The 23,542-nt window shown below is 36.6% G+C and overlaps 1 protein-coding gene across 3 annotated transcripts in view; it reads right to left on the minus strand.

Moving 5' to 3' along the window:
- The window catches only part of PCCA (propionyl-CoA carboxylase subunit alpha), a 352,118-nt gene that overhangs the window by 145,565 nt on the left and 183,011 nt on the right, over positions 1 to 23,542 (minus strand). For all 3 annotated transcript variants that reach the window (XM_022576840.3, XM_089899400.1, XM_089899401.1), the window contains exons 17-18: positions 12,098 to 12,208; positions 5,893 to 6,001 (exon numbers count right to left, since the gene is read on the minus strand). In XM_022576840.3, coding sequence (XP_022432548.1) covers positions 5,893 to 6,001; positions 12,098 to 12,208 — 220 coding nt within the window. The remainder of the gene's footprint in view (positions 1 to 5,892; positions 6,002 to 12,097; positions 12,209 to 23,542) is intronic.

Genomic DNA, 23,542 nt, shown 5'->3' on the forward strand with positions numbered 1-23,542 from the left:
AACCCTGAGGAAGGAGGAGAATCTGATTTCCAAAGTTACCACATCATTGGATTGAAATGTCCAGTGTTCAACCAAAAAATCGGAAGTCATACAAATAAACAAGAAAGTATGGCCTACTCAAAGGAAAAAAAAAAAAAATCAACAGAACATATCCCTGAAAAAGACCTAATGGCAGATATATCAGACAAAGACTTTAAAACAACTATCTTAAAGATGCTAAAAGAACTAAAGGAAGATGTGGAGAAAGTCAAGAAAAAAATGTGTAAACAAAATAAAAATATCAATAAAAAGACAGAAAACCTAAAAAGAAATGAAATTCTGGAGCTGAAAAGCACAATAATTGAAATGAAAAACTCACTAGAGTAATTCAAAGGCAGATCTGACCAGACAGAAGGAAAAAATCAGTCAACATGAAGACAGGACAACAGAATTATCAAGTCTGAAGAACAGAAAGAAAAAAGATCAAAGTAAAGTGAACAGAGCCTAAGGGTCCTGTGGGGATACCATCAAGTAGACCAACGTATACATCGTGAAAGTCCCAGAAGGAGAAAGAGAAAGAGGCAAAGAGGATATCTGAAGAAATAACAACCAAAAACTTCCCAAATTTGATGATAGACATGAACATAAACATTCAAAAAGCTCAACAAACTCCAGATAAGGTGAACTCAAAGACCCACACCAAGACACATAGTCAAACCTTCAAAAGCTGAAGACAGAATCTTGAAAGAGAGGAACGAATTTTCAAGTACAAATAAGATTATCAGCAGATTTCTCATCAGAAACTCTGCAGGCCAGAGGCAGTGGGCTGATATATTCAAAGTGCTAAAAGAAAAAAACCCATCAACCAAGAATCCTAAATCCAGCAAAAACGTCCTTCAAAAGTGAGGCAGAAGTTAACACCTTCCCAGATAAACAAAAGCTGAAGGAGTTTGTGACAACTAGACCTGCCCTACAAAAACTGCTAAAGGAAGTCCAGCAGGGTGGAACGAAAGGACACTAGACAGTACTAAGAAACCACATGAAGAAATAAGTATCTCAGTAAAGACAAATACATGGACAATCATAAAAGCTAGTATTATTGTAACAATAGCTTGTAACTCCACTTTTTGTTCTCTATATGATTTAAGGGTCTAATGCGTTTTCAAAACTATTAAAGTGAAAGCTAGTGTCATCTTAACTTTGTTTTGTTTTCTACATAATTTAAGAGACTAATGCATTTAAAATAATTATTGGTTTATAGTTTTGGACATAGACTGTATAAAGGTGTAATTCTGTAATGTCAACACCTGCACCCAGGCAATCGCTGATCTTTTTTCTGTCTTTTATACTTCCATCCTTCCTAGAAATTACAAATAAATGAAACTACATTATATAGTTTTCTCTAACTGGTTTCTTCCTCTTAGCATGATTTTCTTTTTAGGTTTATGCATGTAGATGCACGTATCAGTACTGCATTTCTTTTTATTGCTAAACAGTATTCCGTTGTATGGATATACCACATTTATTTTTCTACTCACCATTTGATGTACATTATTCTCCCAGGTGTGTGGTGGTGTACCACTGTGATTTTAGTTTGTATTTTTCTAATGATTAATGATGTTAAACATCTTTTCATGGACTTATTTGCCATTCATATAACTTCTTTGTAAAAGAGTCTACGCCAAATCTTCTATTTTTTTTTAATTCGGTTGTTTGGCTCATTTTTTAATTCTAAGAATTATTTATACATTATAGATTCAAGTCCTTTATTGGACATGTATCTCTGAATACGTTCTGCCATTTGTTATACTGTTTTATAATATTCTTGATGGTGTTTTTAAGAGCAGTTATTTTGCATATATTTTAAATTCACTATAATAGAAATTTTAAATGTGTTTTCAAAGAGTAGTGAATAAAGAGAAGAAATAGTCACAACATAATATGAAATTTTAAAAAGTAAAATTCAAACGACATTTCCAGTATGACTCTAATTATGTAGGGTATATACTACAAGTATGGATATGTATAAACATACACACATATACACTTGGAATGGAATATATTAAAATATTAAAAGTGGTTATTGCGGGATTACAGGAAATTTTTATTCTTTTATTTATTTATTTTTTCTTCTTTTATTTTTTAAAACTTCTTCAAATTCTTACCAATGTTAAGTCAGCACTCTCTGAAAATAACTAGAATACACTGCTTAAAGATCAAACCAGTTCATCATTAGCTATACTCAGGACTTCTGAAATAGTCAAGATCCAAGTAACACCTGAAGGTAAAGGAATAAAGATATGAATATTGTATTTACCAAAAAAATAATAAAAATATTATTCATACAAGGTATGATTCTGGCTTTAAAGCAAAAGCTTAGATCTCTCCTACACACACATCACTCCAAAACAGCACAGTCCAACAAAGCTTGACAGAAATACTACAGCAATGATGGAAAGGTTCTTTCTGTTACCTGATACAGTAGCCACTGACCATGGTACAGTAGTGGCTGTGGAGCATGGCAAGTGTGGGTAGTGACTATACTGACACTGACATTGAAATGTGACTGAGAAACTGAGTTTTTAATTTAATTTTAATTCAAATAGGCACACATGGCTAGTGGCTTCCACACTGGGGAGCACGACTTTAGGGGGAAAACAAACAAACCAACCAGATTCCTGGCTCTACTGACCATTTTCCTTCTCCTTCCATTCATTCAGTAATTTACAGAAATTCAATATCCTCTCATCTCTCCCTAGACAGTCACCAAATTAACTTCAAAAAAAGATCATACATTAAGCTTTTTGTACTTTCCCTTGAGGATAAGAACAAATGAAAAGTACTGGTTACTTGGGATTCGTCCCAAGTTCACAAAAATGGTTCAACATATGCAAATCAATCAATGTGATACACCACATAAAATAAAGACAAAAAACAAGTAATCATCTCAATAGATACAGAAAAAGCATTGGACAAAATTCAACATCCATTCATGATAAAAACTTACCAAAATGGGTATAGATGGAACATATCTCAACATAATAAAAGCTATTTATGACAAACCCACAGCCAATATACTACTCAATGGTGAAAAGCTTAAGGCCTTCCCACTAAAATCTGGAATAAGACAAGGATGCCCACTCTCGCCTCTTCTATTCAACATAGAATCTGAAGTCCTAGCCACAGCAATCAGACAAGAAAAAGAAATAGAACGTATCCAAATTGGAAGGAAAGAGGTAAAACTGTCATTATATGCAGATGACATGATACTATTATATATATAGAAAACCCTAAAGACGCCACACAAAAACTACTAGAACTGATAAACAAATCCAGCAAGGAAGCAGGATACAAGATTAACATACAGAAATTGGTTGCATTTCTTTACACTAACAGTGAAATATCAGAAAGGGAATGTAAAAACAACAGTATCTTTTAAAAATCACACTCCCCAAAATAAAATGCTTAGGAATAAACCTGACCAAGGAGGTGAAAGACTTATACACTGAGAACTATAGAACATTAATAAAGTAAACTGAAGATGAATCAAAGAAATGGAAAGATATCCCAGGACCCTGAATTGGAAGAATATCGTTAAAATGGCCATACTACCCAAAGCAATCTACAGATTTAATGGGATCCCTATCAAATTACTCATGATATTTTTCACAGAACTAGAACAAATAATCCTAAAATTTATATGGAACCATAAAAGACCCAGAGAATTGCCAAAGCAATCCTGAAGAAAAAGAACAAAGCAGGAGGCATAACCCTCCCAGACTTCAGACACCACAACAAAAGCTACAGTAATCAAAATGGTGTGGTATTGGCACAAAAACAGACACATGGATCAACAGAACAGAATAGAGAGCCCAGAAATAAACCCACACACCTACAGCCAATTAATCTTTGACAAAGAAGGCAAGAATATACAATGGAAAAAAGAAGATCCTTCAGCCAGTGGTGTCGGGAAAGTTGGACAGCCGGATGTCAATCAATGAAGTTAGAACACACCCTCACACCATACACAAAAATAAACTCAAAATGGCTTAAGGACTTAAACATAAGACATGACACCACAAAACTCCTAGAAGAGATCACAGGCCAAACATTCTCTGACATAAATCATAGCAATGTTTCCTTAGGTCAGTCTCCTAAGGCAATAGAAATAAAAAATGGGACCTAATCAAACTTACAAGCTTTTGCACAGCAAGGGAAACCATAAACAAAACGAAAAGACAACCTACAGAATGGGAGATGTTTGCAAACTATGCGACCGACAAGGGCTTAATTTCCAAAATATACAAACAGCTCATACAGCTCAACAACAACAACAACAACAAAGACAGCCCAATCAAAAAATGAGCAGAAGACCTAAATAGACATTTCTCCAAAGAAGAAACACAGACGGCCAATAAGCACAGAAAAAGATGTTCAATGTCACTAATTATTAGAGAAATGCAAATCAAAACTACAATGAGGTACCACCTCACACCAGTCAGAATGGCCATCATTAAAAAGTCTACAAATAACAAATAATGGAGAGGGTGTGGAGAAAAGGGAACCCTCCTACACCGTTGGTGGGAATGTAAGTTGGTGCAGCGGTTATGGAAAACAGTATGAAGGTTCCACAGAAAACTAACAACAGAATTACCATATGATCCAGCAATCTCACTCCTGGGCATATATCCAGACAAAACTCTTATTCAAAAAGATACATGCTCCCTCCCCTATATTCATAGCAGCACTATTCACAATAGCCGAGACATGGAAACAAGCTAAATGTCCATTGACAGATGAATGGATAGATGCAGATTTGCAGCAACTTGGATGCAACTAGAGATTATCATACTAAGTGAAGTAAATCAGAAAAAGAAAAATACCATATGATATCACTTATATGTGGAATTTAAAATATGACACAAATGAACCTACTTATGAAACAGAAGCAGACTCATAAACATAAAGAACAGACCTGGTTGCCAAGGGGGAGGGGGCTGGAGAGGGATGGAGTGGAAGGTTGGGGTGAGCAGGCGTAAGTTTTAATATACAGGATGGATAAACAACAAGGTCCTACTCTATAACACAGGGAACTGTATTCAATATCCTATGATGGAGAAGAACATTTAAAAAAAGAATGTATATATATGTATAACTAAATCACTTTGCGGTACCGCAGAAATTATCACAACATTGTACATCAACTATACTCCAATAAAAATTTTTAAAAAGAGAAGTTCCGGTTACTCAGATTTTCTGAGTAAAACTACATTAGCCACGAATATATAGCCTGAGACCAATTTAGTTTTCCTTCTACCTAATTCTTCGGGAGTAACCTGAGTTTCTGATCTGTGCTCTTCAGAGCTGCTCAGTCACCTGCCATCTTTTTTCTAATCTTTATTCTTCCTCTTGAGGAAAAGTAAAAAGAAAGGAAAAGGACTTGACGTAACACAATTTTATCAACTGCCCCTCTAGCAAGTAATGGACTATACTTGCTAAGCAGGATTACTCTAGCAAGTGCACAGACATTCATAATAAATAATTCTGTCACTCAGAAGCATGAATGTCACAATGATTTTTCTTACTTGCCTGGGTATAAAGCATGTTTTCCCTTTTGCTTAGGTTATTAGGAAGCTAAAAGGTACACTTAGGGCTCACACATAGCTAACTCAATCTGTTGTTAATTCTTTCTTATAGCTTATAAACAAGTTTCTTATATACATATTTTTAACTGTTCAGGTTATTTCCTAAAGTTTAGTACTATAACACTTCTCGAAACACTTTTCCAGTAAGAAAACAAAAGTAATAAATACAAATTACTTGAACAGATTTCCTATAAGGTTTCAGAGTACTTTCTCCAATAATGTCCAAATTTTTCTGCTCATTTATTCTGTTTTAAATGATCTCACATACCTTGAATTTTCATCTTCTTGAAAATGATGTGCTCTTAATTGGGATGCCACAAACAAGGATGAAGCTATTGCCAATAACTGGTTTCTCTCATTCTCTGTTAACTGGTGTCCTGAGGGAAATCAATCAATCAGTCAATCAATCACACACATAATGCTAACATCTATATTACAGAGTTATTAGTCATTCAAACAAGTATTTTATCAAGCATCTCTTATGGAGCTAGTGTTGTACCAGACACTGGGCTGTGCCAGAGGGAAAGGAGGGAGCAAGATGGTTCAAATACCCCTGCTCACTGGAAGTTTATAGTCCAATTTGGGAAAGAAGATGTTAAACAGATGCACAGAACAAAACAATTGCAAATAAGAAAACTACTCCCAGAGATCTCTGGGAAAAACTTAGGGCTCCTCATATCTGCTTCTCCTTATCACTCCCCACCCCAAATTTTACTTCTAAGGAGAGAGAGGATAAAATGAGGAAAAGGAGTGTTGCCGGTCAAGGACAGTGGTTGGGCCATGTTTTCTAATGTGAAGGACTAAAAGAAAATAATAAATACATGATCCTCTTGCCTCTATACTTACAGTCAGGGTTTGAATCCCAGTCAATCAACCAAACAACCAATCGATTTCTCTCTCCCTCTTTAATTCACTCTTCTTACCATAATACGGCTGGACCTGGGGGCAGTGGTCTAGCCTGACAAACCCAGGGAAGACTCCCTGGTCTGGCTGAGTGTGGTGCAGCGGGGAAATCTGCTCTATGTGCATAATAATTCCTCAAGAAGTGTGTGAATCAAGGCAGAACTGGATACTCCAGGGTGTGCCAGCTAACACATCCCCTTGAGTGCTCTGTAATCTCACCACAACTTCTAACACTATTTATTTACTACCATGCTATATATAGATAATAGAGTTTATTAGATGGTACAGTATAGGCAATTTGAGTGCTGGATCATCAGCACTAAGATGTTACTTGTACAATTCAAAAAAGAAAAAACTATCAGGTAGTTATTTAAGTTTATCGGAAAGAAATGAAGTAATTTCAACACTATGTCTTAAAAAATTATTCAAAACAGAAATAAGACTAAAAATATTCACAACTAGAATATAAAGACTTTCCAGATCGGCAGCACATTTTTCTACGGAGAGGTGTTCCATGAAAATGAAAGGTGCAGTGTTTCATGACACTAAAGGGTTAGGAAAGCCCCAATGACCCAGGGTTAGGAAAGCCCCAGTGACCCATTCTTCGAGACAAACCTAGGAGCACCATAAAATATAACACCAATGTGGGACGTCTCGTTGGTCTGGGAATTCAGTAACAGAACCCTCAGTGGCCTAATAAACCACATTCCCACAGGCTTTGAAAAGTTCCTAATCATCCCCAACACTGAAGCAGTGATGGAAACATTCCATATGCTTCCATAATAAACTACCCTACATGAGGATTACAGAAATTTGGTCTCGGTCTTCTCAAAAACATACCATCTACACAAGAGCTGTTCTCAAAGTATGGCCTGGGGATTACTGGGAGTCCCCAAGAGCCCCTTGTGAACCTAACTGGAATTATATAATTCTTCAGTAATTTCCTCAAAAAGTATTTTCTTCAGTAATTTCCCTTTTCGAGGAAATCTCTTTTCACATTGACACATGAGGGATATCTTAGTTGGGTATAGTACTCTTGGAACAAGTTCTTTCTTATGGAACAGATACTCAGTTTAAGGTTTTCTAATCTCCAGTTTATAGAGTCTGAAGATGATTTCATTCTACATTCTTTGCATATAACTTTTTTCTTTCTAGAAGCTGTAAAAAGTTTTTTTGTTCTTGATAAGCCTAGAATAGTTACTCTTTTTCATTAATCCTGTCTGAAACTCAGTGAGTCTTTCCAACAACATCTCAAGTCTTTCTTAAGAACAGTGAAAAAAAAAAATCTCCCTTATTATTTCTTTTAAAATTAACCTTTCCTTGTCGATTTTATTTCATGAAACCCTTACTATTTACACGTACAATCTCTTGGCACTTCTCTCTACATCTCTCATCATTTCGCACATTTCATTCTCTCTACCTTTCTGCTACATATTTTGAGATACTTCTTCCATGTATTTTTTTGGGTCACTGTAATTTTGTTCTTCGCAGTCCTTTCACTTTGCTGAAATGTTTCATTTCTAAAACTCACAGTTTTTTGTACTCCTGTAATACCTTTAAGTGTTCTCACAATTCTTCAGTCAGCACAGTCATCTCCCTCCCATACCTGCAGGTCTAAAACTGAATACTTGCTGTCTTCAGGGATTCTTCTAGGTCTCCCTCCCTAGATAGGTAATCTTCTTCCTTTGTATGCAAATGACTCTGCTTGCTCCCAATAGTCAGGTCAAAGTATAGGCGGGGGTTTGCTGGTAAATGTTTAATAACCAACTGGGATGTGAAGGAAGAAGTGCGGTAGTGTGCAGCATTTGCCAATTTCCTTACTGTAAGTACTTTCTCCAAGGCTGATTTCAAACCACCAACGTCACATCAAAAATAGATTAGGAAGAGATACACACAGTGGCTCTCCTGAGGCAGTATGACAGCCCCTGCACCTACGGAAGAGAGTCCTTGGAGAGGTGTTTCAATAGTCTACACCACCTCGTCCTTGAAGCCATCCTTGATTCCCCAAATTGCAACTAGTTTCTTTTTTCTCCGCTTCAAGACACTTTGCTTGTATTTTCACTTTAGCACTTCTTTTATTCTGTCCTGTAGTGTAGTTAGTTCTTTACCTGTTTATTTCCCTAATGATAAAACCACTTTAAGGACAGGGAAAATATATTATTTCTCTTTGATTTTCTTCTAGAGTCTACACCAATTATTTGTTGAATGATTTTAAAGACTGAATTTTTAAAGGCAACACTTCAGTCACATATTTACCACTTTTAAAGGTACAGAAATACTTGACTAAATTCAAAGGGAAAAAATAAAGAGAAGTGTAATTAATAGTAGACTTCTTGTGCTAAATCAAAGTTGTCTAAACATTCCACAACGAAGAGAAAGATAATTCTAATGATTTCTTTTGATGGGGCTGGTGGTTCAAGTGTAGCAAGGCAGCAAAGAATTAAGTCCAAAATGTCCATTCTAGGCTATCTGAAATTATACTTCTTAAAATATCTTCTTCTTCAATTTTCCCTTTATTTCAAAATCAAAATATCTACTTCTCCATTTTCCATTTATTTTTCAGAATCAAAGGAAAATACCTTTTCAACATCAGCATCTAATAAGTTGACGCGAAGAACAAATTCTTGTGTATTCTATTTTTAAAGTTTAGACACAATCATTTCAAGGTTCAGTCTAAGAGACTTTAGTAACACTGCCCTAGTCTACAAATAAACTTGGGATAATATACATATATAATAAAAAATTTAATGCAGTCATAAAAACAGGCACTTGCCTATGAATAGTGTCTAGGATAGCTGGACAGATGGGAAGCAGATGGGTAATCCCAAAGGGGCAAAATGACTCAGCCTCAAACATATGGATAAGATCCTGGATTAACTTCAGTTGCCACTTCCTGCTGTCTCTTTCAGGCACGTATATCAAACAATCAAAGATGATACAGTTTAATATATCTAAGACATGCTCTGGGGAAAAATCGGGAAGGAGAAATACAGTAATCTGAAGAAGAAGAACAAGAGGTAGTAGCCATTCAGAGAAGAAAGAACTGACATGAAAATAATATGAAGGAATAAAATAAGCAGTAGACATTAAGAATGGCAAATATAGGTATGTACTTTAAAATTGTCATATCGTACATATTGTACAGACAATATGACACATACAGCATACTCTGAAAACTTCTGTGGTTTATGAATTTGAATCCTAGCACAACTGAATGAGTACTGAAACAGAAGTTGAAACCACTAAGTTAAACACTAAGTTTAATTTCTGGCTTTATTATATTACTGGTCACTTAGCCTTATCAGTCTTTCCGGGCTTTGGTTTCCTCACATGTAAAATGAAGGGTGAGACTAAAAATTGCTAAAGGCCTTCTAACAACTTATAACAATTAAAAAATTGTTATGCATAAGAAACAGAATTATGGTGTCTGTGCTGGTAACTGCCTGCCAAAAAAAGAAATGTAATATTTAAGTTTATTACAGCAAACTGCAATATTCAGTTTTAAGAAAATTTCTGAGTTCTCTTCAGAATTTGGAACATTTTCAATTGCTGCTAAATGTATAGCACATACTACCCAACTCCAATTAGAAATTTTAAATGCTCCATTTTCTTTTCCATGGTAATGGGATATAATACCAAATACGCATAAACACATGTATAAATGTGTGTATGTATATATAAATACCCATGCACACATACAATATGTGTGTTCTAAAGGTTCCCTTAAGTTTTTTGTTTTGTTTTGCGGTACGCGGGCCTCTCACTGTTGTGGCCTCTCCCGTTGCAGAGCAAGGCTCCGGACGCGCAGGCTCAGCGGCCATGGCTCACGGGCCCAGCCGCTCCGCGGCATGTGGAATCTTCCCAGACCGGGGCACAAACCCGTGTCCCCTGCATCGGCAGGCGGACTCTCAACCACTGCACCACCAGGGAAGCCCTCCCTTAAGTTTTGACCTGTTCTCTCCTTCTGCCTACTGTTTCACGTAAGCCAGGCAAACACAAAAGCACATGGAAATCTGAGTCCATTTCACAACCGACAATAACTTTTAATTAAAACTTTGGAAAGGACAAGAAGCCAAAATGTTAGGATCAAAATAAAACCAATTTGTAATCTGGACACGTGTACAGTTAAGTAAAAATAGTCAAGGTAATACCTTCTCACCCATACTATGAACAAGGTTCTTTTCCCTTACTGAAAACCATTGAATTGTACACTTTTAAATGTATGGTATGTGAATCATATCTCAGTAAAGCCATGATAAAAATAAAAAGAATCATCTAAATCAAAAAAAATAAAAAAGATTCTTTTCCTTAATTCAACAAATATTTAATGTGTTTTAGTTGCTAGTGAAACAATAAAAAGCAATAACATTAAGTGGTTCCTGGCTTCATGCAACCAACAGATATTAATGAAATAATCACACAAGAACAAAAGTGCAATCATGTTAAGGTTGTCATTTATATTTTAAAAAATTCAAAAATTCAGGAAAAAGAACCTGATGATTCATTAGTCTCTGTTTTAAGTTCCGAAATAAAACACATTCTTTATTTTTCTTGGTACTAATGATAAAGCCCTGTAACACTAAAGTTGTGAAAGAACAATCAAATCAGTAATCTCGTTATTCTTATGAAAACTCTGTATTATAAATTCTGATGTAATAAGTTGCTTTGTAAATGTATTCAGTGAAGCTGACCTGAATCTGTATACAGCTCCTAAAATGAAGGAGCCGTTTTATGTACTAAAACACTTTAAATGGATATAAAGAACACTTAAAATTTGTGAGAGGAGACCTAATCTTCATATGTCCCCAAGCTCATTAGAACTATATGTAGAGGGCTTCCCTGGTGGTGCAGTGGTTGAGAGTCTGCCTGACGATGCAGGGGACACAGGTTCGTGTCCTGGTCCGGGAAGATCCTGCATGCCGCGGAGCGGCTGGGCCCGTGGGCCATGGCTGCTGAGCCTGCGCGTAACATTTCTGGTAAGTCTCACGTTAGGTCCTGTCAGTGTCTTAACACCATGTTAACCACATTTTCAATGTGCACTCGAGGGTTTTCTCTGTCTCTCACTTAATGAGCAATTTTTCTACTACCTGGAAACACTCACTGATAACTTTGCAGTGCTAAGTTTCACAGTCCACTCATTACTTTATTCAAAACTCATTTTTCAGAATAAAGCCATCATCTTCTTAGACATCTCCATTTTCATTAATAGGAATAGCACCTAGTAGTCTGAAATTTTCCATGCTAATTTTCATAAAGATACACTTTTAATATTAAAGAGTTCCTGTATACACTCCTATAAGCAAGGAATACAAACATGTATTGACTTTCAGAAACACAACATGCCACATACTAGTTGAATTTCTCACTCAACAAAATTACAGATTATTATACATTCATGAGTCACTCATGAATACTCAAAATCATGAATGTCTATAGTCTAGGATACTCTAAGTATATCAATAAATCAAGTACAATATAGGCCCAAGGCCCTAATTTCAGAATAAAGTATACACTGCAATAAAGTATAAAAAATAACTTTAATACACTAAAATACTTCAATATATACAAACCTTTAAAGCCATCAGGATACACATCAGAAAGAAATTTAGTGTTGATGTCTCCTTTTACAAAGCGTGAGTTGATTATCACCTCTCGAAGTAATGCAATATTATGTGTAACACCTAAAAATAAAATAACAGGCTGAATTAAAAACAATGAGTCTGTTAAAAATCTAATTCCTATTATCTGGAGAATTTTATCATCAGTGTCCTATGGCCTAGCAAAAAACCATGCAAGATTACTCACCTCCTTGATTTCAACTGACAACAAAAAATGTCTGAACTTGAGGCAGCAATAAAACTCTGAATGCAAATTTAAGAAATTCAGTGGGAAAATCAATGTATTTTCAATAAATGTTAGAGCTACTAGATACACATTTGGAAAGTGAACCTCAACCCTAATTCACAGCATACATAAAAATTGACTCAAATTGGGTCACAAAACTAAAACTATAAGACTTATAGAAGGAAATCAGGAGAAAAATCTGTTACCCTGAGGTAGGGAACAGATTCTTAGATAGTACACAAAACCCATGAACCATAAAAAGAATATCAACAAATTATACTCCATCAAAATTTAAAAGTCTGCTCTTCAAAGGATGTAATTAAGAAAATGAAATGGCAAGCCACAGAGAAAATATTCACAACACATATCTCAAATAAAGAACTTCTATCTGGTATATATAAAGAATGCTAACAATATAAAAATAAGATGACAAGCAAACCAGGTGAGAAAAGATAGGCAAAAGATCTAAGGAGACATTTCACAAAATATATACAAATGGCCAGTAAGCACAGGAAAAGACATTCAACATCACCGTCAAAGAGATACAATGGGATATACCCAAACACCAATTTAAGTGGTTAAAGGTTAAAAGACAGATAATACTAAGTGTCGGCGAGAATGTGGAACAAGTGGAACTGTCACCACCTGTGTGGGTGACAGGGAATAAATTGGTAGATTTTACAGTTTACTTCCACTTTGGACTGTCTGGCAGTTTCTTTAAAAGTTAAACATACACTCACCATACGATTCAGACAATTCACTCCTAAGTATTTACCCATGTTAAAATAAAAGCACATGCCTATACAAACACACACAGAGGTTAGCAGCTTTATTTGCAAAGTCAAAAACTGGAAACAATCTAAATGTCCATCAACAGTGAATGGATTAACAAAATGTGGTTTGTCCATATAATGGAAATCTACTCAGCAATAAAAGGAAGTGGGTCCCCCAATACACATAACAAGGATGAATCTCAAAATATTATGCTGAATTAAAGAAGCAAGACCAAAAACAATGCATACTGAATGCAACCTACAGAAAGTGGATCATGTGGCTGCATTAGGACAGGGTCGGAGAGAGGGTGGACAGGCAAAGGCCATGAGGAAACTTTGGGAGATGACAAAAATGTTCAGTATTTTGATTGTGGTGATGGTTTCACAGGTGTATACATGCATATGTCAAAGCTCATCAAATTGAATACTTTAAATATGAGTTTATTATATGTCAAGTGTACTTCAAAATAAGTAGAAAAGGAGAAGGGGGGCTGGGGCAGGGGGCGGGGGGCAGGGGCGGTGGGACGGGAGGGGAGGAGGGAAAGGGAGAGGACAAAGAGGACGAGAAGAAGAAAAAAGCCTGTGATCAAGTAGGAAAAACTGAGCCTAGTACACAATGACTATTCCAAAGTAAAGTTTAAATAGGTAACTACCACAAGAGGGATATGAATGGTATGAGGAGGATTCTGTGATATAGAAAGACTTTATGAAGGGGGTAGATTACAAAGATATTAAATAGGAGTAAAAGGTAAAGCAAAGAGGCATCTCAAAACCAGGGAAAGCAGGAATTAGAGTAGGTGTCCACTAGAAGGGTGACTGGAGCATAAGAGAGCTGAAGTTGAAGTAAACAGAGAGGTTGGCTAATTCCTTCCAATTCTTTAACCCACTCTTGCATAGTTCTAATTTGTACCACTATACTTCGTAACAAACCTAGAAAGCCTGATTCTGTTCTTGCTTGTTCTTGATCTGATTCAAGTCTTATAGAATCCTCACTTATACAAGAATAATTACAAAGTAAGCAAAGAATCACTCAGGTTCAAGTACCTGATCTACCTCTCACCTTGAGTAAGCTATTTAAACTCTCGAAGTTTTAGTTTCCTCATTTGTGAAATGGTGATTTATTATCACCAGTCTAGTTAGTATAATTTGTCATGAGGTACAAATGAAATAATGTTTAACACAATGCCAGGCACTCAAAAAGGTAAATTATTATTGTGCTCATTATTATCCTTTTATATGAGAGTAAATATAGAACAGAAGACAACATGTAATAAACAAACATCAGACAGAAGCTGTACAGCATCCTAAGCCTCAGCACTGACCTACCTACCTACCTTCTAGTTAACACTCTGTAAGAATGCAGCTCCACAAATTTAAGCTTACCACTATTTCCATCTGGAGGGTGTATCCATCCTATAAGGCAAGGAAGGATCAGCGAACTATGGCTTGCAGGTCAAATCGTAAATAAGGTTTTATTGAAACCCAGCAGTGTTTATATACGGTTGTCTTCATGCTAAACAGTAGAGCCCAGTAGTTGCAACAGAGACCATGTGACCCACAAAGTCTAAGATATTTATTCTCTGGCCCTTTACCAAAAGTCTGCCACATCTGCTGCGAAGTTTTAACAATGCTGATGTTCTGAGCAGATTAATCTCTCTCTCTCTCTCTCTCAACATTTTCTCCACACCTACTACTCATGCAGGAGTTAGATATCACAGGAAGGAACACGAAAGCAAACAGTATGGTATACATGCTTTGGGGGAACTTTCAGTAACCAGTTATAGAATAAGAATATTACAAGGCAAAAGGAGACAAAAATAAGAAAATTGTGATCCAAAGAGACTGAATCATTCATCTGATGTTTAGTACAATATAAGTTACAACAGTAATATAGGTAAAAAAAAAAATTTTTAATACAGAAGTATATTGTGACAGGCTGCAGGTTTCCTCTAAAATTTGCTTTTTATTTTTTCCACAATAGAATTTTAGCTGAACAAAAGACCATCCAGACACAGACTCCATTTCCCCATCTATCTTATAGCTAGACATGACAAACCAATTTCTAGACAAGAGACTACAGTTAAAGTGTTGTATCCGACTCCAGCCCCATTTACATGAAAAAAAGAGCTGCCAGAACTTCTTTTCCTTCCCTTTTCCTAAGGGCTTCCTGATACAGCAGGAACTCAGCTTTGGCAATGCAGATGAAGAGGAGCAACAGGGTAAGTGTGGGGATGAGCAGAGGGGGAAGAGACAGATGTGTGTGTATCTCCTGAAATGAGCACAGGAAACTAACTCACCCCATCAGCACGGACCAGCCAGACCATTAAGGGAGAAGTGAATAAATTTCTATCGCATTTATACCACTGGATTTAAGAATCTTTGTTACAGCAGTTACCCTGTACCCTAATGTGTACATATGGGGGAGAAGGTCATACTTTTTGATATGACTTCCTATCTCTGAGCCAACAAATGTTAACAAGTTAATACAGCCTTCCAGGTATTTTTCTATGCATCCCTTTGTACTAGACCATACTAGCAACCATATGAAAAATTCTGAGCAACTCTCTTCCTGACTCAGAAGATATTACATGTCTAAAATTTTATAAAAGCCAATTTTCAATCTATTCAAACTACTTCAAAACATTTAGAGAAAGTTCCAAAATTCAAATTTTAATGCTATTCCTTTAGCTACACAAATATTCCATGGGAGAAGTTATCCTAGACAATGATCTAATAAATATCTTTCACAGCACATGCCCAGGAGAAATGCACAGTTATCCCAACCTTGCTTTGTGGATAATGACTTGGCCCATATTCAATGACTAACATCTTGAAGGACTTTTGTAATTATGTATATTTCTAAGAGGAATTACTGAAAGGCATAAAAACTTCTGACTGCATCAATATATCTAACAAATCATTGCAAAAATTTGACATTTGCCTATATTATAGGTGATATTTTGATAGACAAAAATGAAGAGCAATTAATTAAAAGCAAAGTGTTAGGATGCTTAGAAAGACAAACCAGGTAGGCAAGAATTTAAATAGAATATTCCTTGAAAAGAGTTCAGGCTATAAAAGGGAAATGAATCCCTCTGTCATATGTTTTACAAACAGACAAAACTAAACCACTTTAGAAGAAGAAAAGAGTTATAACTCGCCAGAGAGATTTATATGCATAGTAAATGACAGATGTGTTGTTCCAGGAAGAGGAAAGTATTTGTGACTTACACAAACTTTCCTGGCTGGGAAAGAAAATAGAGAAAGATGCAGAAGGACACAAAGATGGGTAATATTAGGGAGGAACTTAAAGTATCTAAGACCTTTCATTGTGGTAAAAAGTAAGTGGATACCACCAGGTATTTCTATGAAGAGGATTGAAAGAAGGACACCATGGCCAAAGTGTATGAGCAAAGAGAACGGTGCACCGGAAAAGTCAAACAGGGGCATTCAGGGTCTGACAGCCATGCAAATATTTCACTTTACCTTGAGAGCACCCAGAGTGGTTGAAACCGGGTAGACATGACTAGATTTGTGCATTCCAGGAATCTCTGGCTGCTACTGCAAAAGGGATTGGGAAGAGTCAAGACCGAAGATGGGAAGAAGCAAGCTGACAACTGCAGGAGACAAGCTGAAAATGGTCAGGCCTCAGACCACAGCTAGGGAGTGGACAATACAGAAGGAGAAAAGCAGCCAGAGTTGAAAGATATTTGGGAGGCAAACAGGGCTTGGTGATTCAGTGGACATAAGGATGGGGGAGGTGAGTCAAGTGTCAACACCCGAACTTCTGGCTCTGCAACAACACTGGAAATAGTATTTACAGAAAAGGAAAAGGTTGAAAGGATAAAAACCTGATGCATCTTTAGCAAGTTAAATTAGAGATGCCTGTGAGATGAGACTGATAATGTCTAAATGATTAGAGTTCAGACTAGCATGCAGATTAGAATGTGTATACATCAGAATATAGGGGTCATGGAGGTGGACATTCACATGAAGAAATCCAGAACAGAATGTGAAACACAGAAATGCAAGACAAATCCAGCAATGTGTGAATTATCTGTATATAATAACTAAAGTTTTGGAAAAAAATAAGATCCTAAAGGAGAGACTGGACAGGATGAATGTTAGAAGATCAAGGTGTGGCTACAATTTTATTTCCAAAATACAATGTTCTTATGTACAAATTAACGATTCAGAGTGTTTCAATTTATAAGCTTTTTTGCATAAACAGTAAATAACTTAGAAAGGCACTCTAACCCTCAGGATTTCTGTCCTTTCTTCCTCCAGTTAAATAAAAATAATACTGTTCTCTTTACATGCACCATATTCTGTATTTAAACTCTACTGGCTTTCCTGTTACAGCCTAATGCTGGTATAAATTGCCTTGCTCTCTGTGTGGCCAATGCCAGAATAGTTGGCATCAGACTCTGTCTTCAGTAAAATACAACATAACTTTCAGAAATAGTTAATGATAATTTGAACAAAAATAAGATTATTTTCTGATGCCAGTGATCAATTCATGACCATGACATCCAAAAAATTTTAATGCATGCAGTTTTACAGGATAAATGATGTTCTACTTTAATTCCATATTCAAAGTTGAAAAAGAGGTGATTTTAGAAAATGTAACTCAAAAGAATCATAAGCAAATATTAATTTACATTTTGGACATCAAAGAACAGAGCTGCTCAAGCACACAAATGAAGCATGGACTTTTAAAAATCTTTCTACTTGAATAGTAAATACAGCATGAAAATATAGGCTTTTACCTTGCTAAATAGTGTTTCAGGAATAAAATTAATACACAAGAGTATTTTCCCTTTAACGTTCTCTGAGTAAAATATTACATATTACTATGCAATATTATATATTACTAGTCATTATCTATTATTTTTTCCTAAGGATTGTAAGGTAAAACAATAGCTAATGGCAGACAACCAAAATCTAGATCCCTCAACTGACTGCTCCAAAAACTACTGAATATTAATTCTAAAGTCAAATAAGGGAATAATCAAAAATTATTTTATATCTAAAAGCTCAAAAGATCAGATAAATGATAAAAAGCATTGAACTAAGATATCCTACATATCTGAAAGTTACCATTTTGTATTTAGTTTACTTTCCATGTTTCAGTTAAGACAATGCTATTATATAAACTGATCTTGTTCAAACAATAAGCAGATAGTAGAGGTACTCTCAGGCTTAGTTTATAACTTTTACGATATTATTAATCACATACTCACAAAAATTATGACTCTGAGACTTGGACTGGGAATTGAGGATGACCTCTGCCAAAGTTCATGAGGTCCCATCTGTATGGGAAATCACGACCAAGCCACAGAAGAGAGGACCCCTAGGAGCAGCTTTCTCCTGACTGCCTGCTGGTTCCAAAACACTGGCCAGACATTAGCTGCACACACTGCCAGGATCAAACAGAGGCCAAAAGCCACTGCGTATTTCATGGGGACTCAGAAATTAACTTTAACCAAATTACATTTTTGCTCTAAAGAATCTTTATCTTAACAAAAGCTCACAATCAGCTCGGGAAAAAAGAAAAAATCATTTGAACAACTAAACAGTTATCAAACTAAACAGTAAACTGTCCACTTTCTGTTCTTCATAAAACAATTTTTTAACCCCTCTATCCTTTAGAATTAGTCAGATGAATGATATTTAACTACAAATCACAAATGCTTCTGTTTTTATTCCTTGAATGTTAGCTTTGGGAGGAGGGGAGCACGTGCTCCTCTTCACTTATTTTTTTAAAACTTTTCATTTTGGAGTATTTTCAAAATTATAGAAAATTCACAAAAATAGTACAAAGAGTTACTGTATGTCCTTTACCCAGATTCTCCAAATGTTATTATCTGACCACATTTACTTGCTTTGTCATTCATTGTCTCTTTCTCTCTCTTTTTATGTATACACACACACAATTTTTTTCTTAAACATTTGAAGGTAAGTTGCAGATAAGATGTACTTTACCTCTAAATACTTCAGTGTACATTTCCTAAAACCAAGTAGAGTCTCTTCTGTAATCGCAGTACAATGACCAGATCAAAAAATTAACACTGATAGTAGTATCATTATCTAGTCTACAGACCTTATTCAAATTTCACCAGTTGTCCTATTTATGACCTTTACTACAAAAGGAAAACTTTTTTTCTGGTCCAGGAACTAATCCAGGATCACACGTTGCATTTAGTTGTCATGTGTCCTTAGTTTCCTTTGATGTAGATAAATTGATCCTTTTTTTTGTTTTTTGACCTTTTCAAGAGTACAACCCATTTATATTGTACACTTTTTTTCAGTTTGGTTTGTCTGTTTCCTCGTGATTATATTCATGTTACATATTTTTTGGCAAGAATATCACAGAAAGAATGTGTACTTTTCAGTGCATCATATCAAGAGGTGCATGATATTGATTTGTCCCATTACCAGTGACATTAATTTTAATCATTTGGGTAGGTTGCTAGGTTTCTCCATTTTAAAGGTACTATTTGTCCCATTGTAATTAATTAGTTATCACCTGAGGTGATATTATGAAACTAAGCAAATACCTGTCTCTCATCATACTTTCATCCACTAATTTTAGCATCAATCATTGATGATTCTTACCCAAACAATTTGGTGTTTGCCAAGTACTGATTTTTCTACACTTGTTAGTTTAAAATCTACTGTAAGGAAGAGCTGTGAGCTCCACCCTCATCTATCTTTCTTACCTATCTGTATCAGTATAAACTCATGGACTTATATTTTATTTCATGGGTTTTAATCTACTGCTAGCACTATTCATTTTGTTGCTGAGGTCTTTCCCAGATTGGCCAGCGGAAGCCCCTGAAAGCTGGTTCCTGTGTCTTTTTGACACATCACCATTTTTTGAACACTTGATTACATTCTTATATAATATCTTTCAGGCTCATCTTATACTCTTCCTGAAAGGAGCCATTTTGTCAAGGAGTGCAGGTTCCATTTATGGGGGGATGGTATTCAGAAAACAAGACCTGGGTGCTTGGTGTGCTCCTTGCTCTGGGTGTCAGTGCTGCTATGACCTCTCAGCAGGACAGCAGTTCTCAATCATTTGGCATGACTGTCCCCTCAGGGGACATACAGCAATGTCTGGAAGTATGTGGTTGTCACAACTGAGGCGATGCTGCTGTCATTTACTGGGTAGAGGCCAAGGGTATTGCTAAACACCCTACAATGTACAGGACAGGACAGCACTCCCCGCAGCAAAGGTGTGTCTACCCCAGACGTCAGTGGTGCTGCAGCTGAGAAATCCTCAGCTAGAGGGCATGTGTATGTATGTACACACACACAATTACAAATGCGGTAACATATAGTTATATATTTATCTTTCAATCTAGGTTAAGAAGTATGAATTCACACTGAACTTCCAATTCAACACCATGGGGTTCATTCCACACTTTTCCATTCCCATACCTGTAACTCCTTTCTCTGACAGTGAGAAACTTGGCTCTTCTTATCCACCATACATGTGTTTATTTCCTCAGTCCCAGAATATACATAAACTGGTTTCAGAACTGCTAACTGATGAACTAGGAAAAACAAACCTACTAAGTAGAGTTTAATATTTGTTTATACATATTTTATCTCTGCCTTGAGGGTATCCAGTAAAAATACTATTAAAAGTTATTTAGATTAGCTTTTTTTGTCCCCCTCCTTCAGCATGACTGTATTATTCATACAGTCCCATCCATCTGTTTGTATTCCATTTTGAGTTTTTTCCACCAGAACATTAATGATTTTATTTATTTATTTTAAAATATTAAAATGGATCTAAAAGTCAGAAATATACAAAAATGTATAATCAAAGAAGTCTTTCCCTTTCAGCCCATGTACTGCTTCCCATCCCCCAATCATTTCCACCAGATCGTCCCTCCACCTCCTACAGGTATGTCATCTTATTAGTTCTGGTCTTGTGTACATGTGTGTGCTTCCAAAAATGAGCAGATACATGTATATATTCTCATTTCTCCTAGTTGTCTGCCAATATCTATTTTCCTTTCCTTCCTTTAATAAGAGAAATGCTACACTCTACCTGAGGATATGGCCACCTTGTATCAACTACATCTCCCATTTTCCGAGCATCTAGGTATGACCACCTAGACTAACCACCAATAGGACAAGAGCAGAAATAAAGGGTGCTTTCTAGGTTATGCCCTGAAAAACAGTGAGCGTGAACTCCCCTGTCCCTGCTCTCTTCCTGCTGAGGCTGGATGACGGGCATGAAAGCAGCCACTTTGGGCCCCAAAATGAAAACCATCTGCTGTGAATGTGTGAGTCACCCTACTGGCCGTTGACAACCCCTTTCTCAACTGTTACATCGAAGAGAAATTAAACTGTGTCTTTCTTAGGTCACTGTATTTTTGATTCTCACCGTCACAACTGCTTAGACTAGCTTAACTATGAAATGTCTTCAGGTGGAAAGAAGATAGTGCATACCAGTAAATGAAGACAACAATCAAGCAGGAAAAAAGGGGGCCTGAGAGAAAGTGCTATAAATCAGACTGCAGAGTCCATGCAGAGGCAATGGGAGGACACTAAAGCAGGGAAGTGATCACTGGCTTTGTACTTTAGAAAGATTATTCTGTGCATACTGAAGAATGGATTGATGCGGTAAAGAGTACTTGTAGAGAACCCAATCAGGAAGCTACTGCACTCATCCATGATATAGATAGTGTTGGCTTGGGACTACAGGGCCAGAGGAAAATAAACAGACTCAAAAGTTAACTAGATGCAGTGTACAGACCCAGCCCCCTCAGAATGCCTTTGAGACCACTTTTCTGAGCCCAAGTGCTCACTGCCGTTACTTCAGGGACTCTGCATCCATTACAGGAAGTACAAGCTTCCCTGCCCATCCTGGGAACCTCAGATAACTCAACTACCTCCTCCCTCCCCAAACACCTGCTCCCTCTTTTCCAGGCCTTTCCACAATACCTTCTGAGAGCGCGCTCCATGATCAGTTGGGTCTACCACAGAGCCGGCATCTTCATGGGACATTCCACTCACCTCCTTCCCTCAACTGAAATACTCAACGTCCTCAAGGACCTCACTTCTCCAGCAACCCTCACTGCCACTTACAAAACATTACCTCTTCTAATCCTTGGAAAAACTTCTGTTTCCTTGAGGTTTATTTTCTCTGGTCAGGAAAACCTTCTCCAATTCTCTGTCATCTATCAACATCCTTGCCACAGTGCAATACTCTCTAAAGAATTTATGTTACCCAACTCATGACCTTCCCTCTGCTCCTAACTCATACCACCCATGTGGATGATCCACACAACATTATCTCGGCTCTGTTCTTAGGATCTCATGTCAAGTAATCTGTTCTTCCACTTTAGCCACCTGGTCCCATAATCACACCCTGAAATCACCTAGTGTTCAGTAACTGCACCACTTTCAAAATCACCAATTCAAAATACATCACTTTCCAACAGCAATCCCCATCTTTCCAGCTTATTTCCCAAGTGCCTTCTCTGGGCCAATACTGAAACTTCCAATCTAGAATGTAAGACATTCTACATGTCAACTGCCCCTGACTCTTCTGAAGAGTTAATGTTAAGACATACAAAGAGGGCAAGAAAATAAAGAGACATAACCAATATAAACTTTGATTGGACCATGCTGGGGCTAAAAAGCAGGTAAAAAACACACTGTGGGGAACAACTGAGGAAATTCCAGTATGGACAGTACATTAGATGAGATTGCTGCTAATTTCCTTTGGTGAGATAATGGTATTGTGGTTTTGGAGGAACATAATCTTACCCTTAAGATGCATTCTGAAGTATTTAGGAGTGACATGTCATAACGTCTGAAACTTTCTGTCAAATAGTTCAGGGGAAAAAACAGGAGAGAAGGGTGAAGGGGAGGGAGAAGACAAAGAAAGGAAGAGATGGAGTAAAAAAGCAAATGTAGAAAAGTTTAACAATTCATCTAGATGAAGCGTGTACCAATGTGCAAAGTACTATCCATTCATCTTTTCTCTAGGTTTGAAAGTGCCTAAAATTTAAAAGTCTGGGGGCTATGTATCAAGAACCACCTCCTGCTTTTGGGCTAAAAAAATAATATATATTTCAATATGATGTGTATATATCCACGTCTTTCTCTGTGCTCATCCAAACATAACTAAAAATATTTTAGGACAAGAAGGTTTTAACTAAAAGCTTGCATTACTCTCCAAACTGCTTTTCTACTTTAATAATACATACAGACATGACTTCAAGTCACAGCTGCACAGTATTTTATAATGAAGATATGTCCATTTGGTGGACACTGCGGCTGGTCAGAATTTTGGCTACTACAAACAAGGCTTTTGTAAATGTCCTTGTAAACAGCATCTCACAATTCAGTCTTTTAACACTATAGGGTAGATTC

The sequence above is a fragment of the Delphinapterus leucas genome, chromosome 18 (genome assembly GCF_059928025.1).
Source record: "Delphinapterus leucas isolate spDelLeu-1000000601 "Yukka" chromosome 18, BTC_Dleu_Yukka2, whole genome shotgun sequence".
NCBI classification, from domain to species: domain Eukaryota; kingdom Metazoa; phylum Chordata; class Mammalia; order Artiodactyla; family Monodontidae; genus Delphinapterus; species Delphinapterus leucas.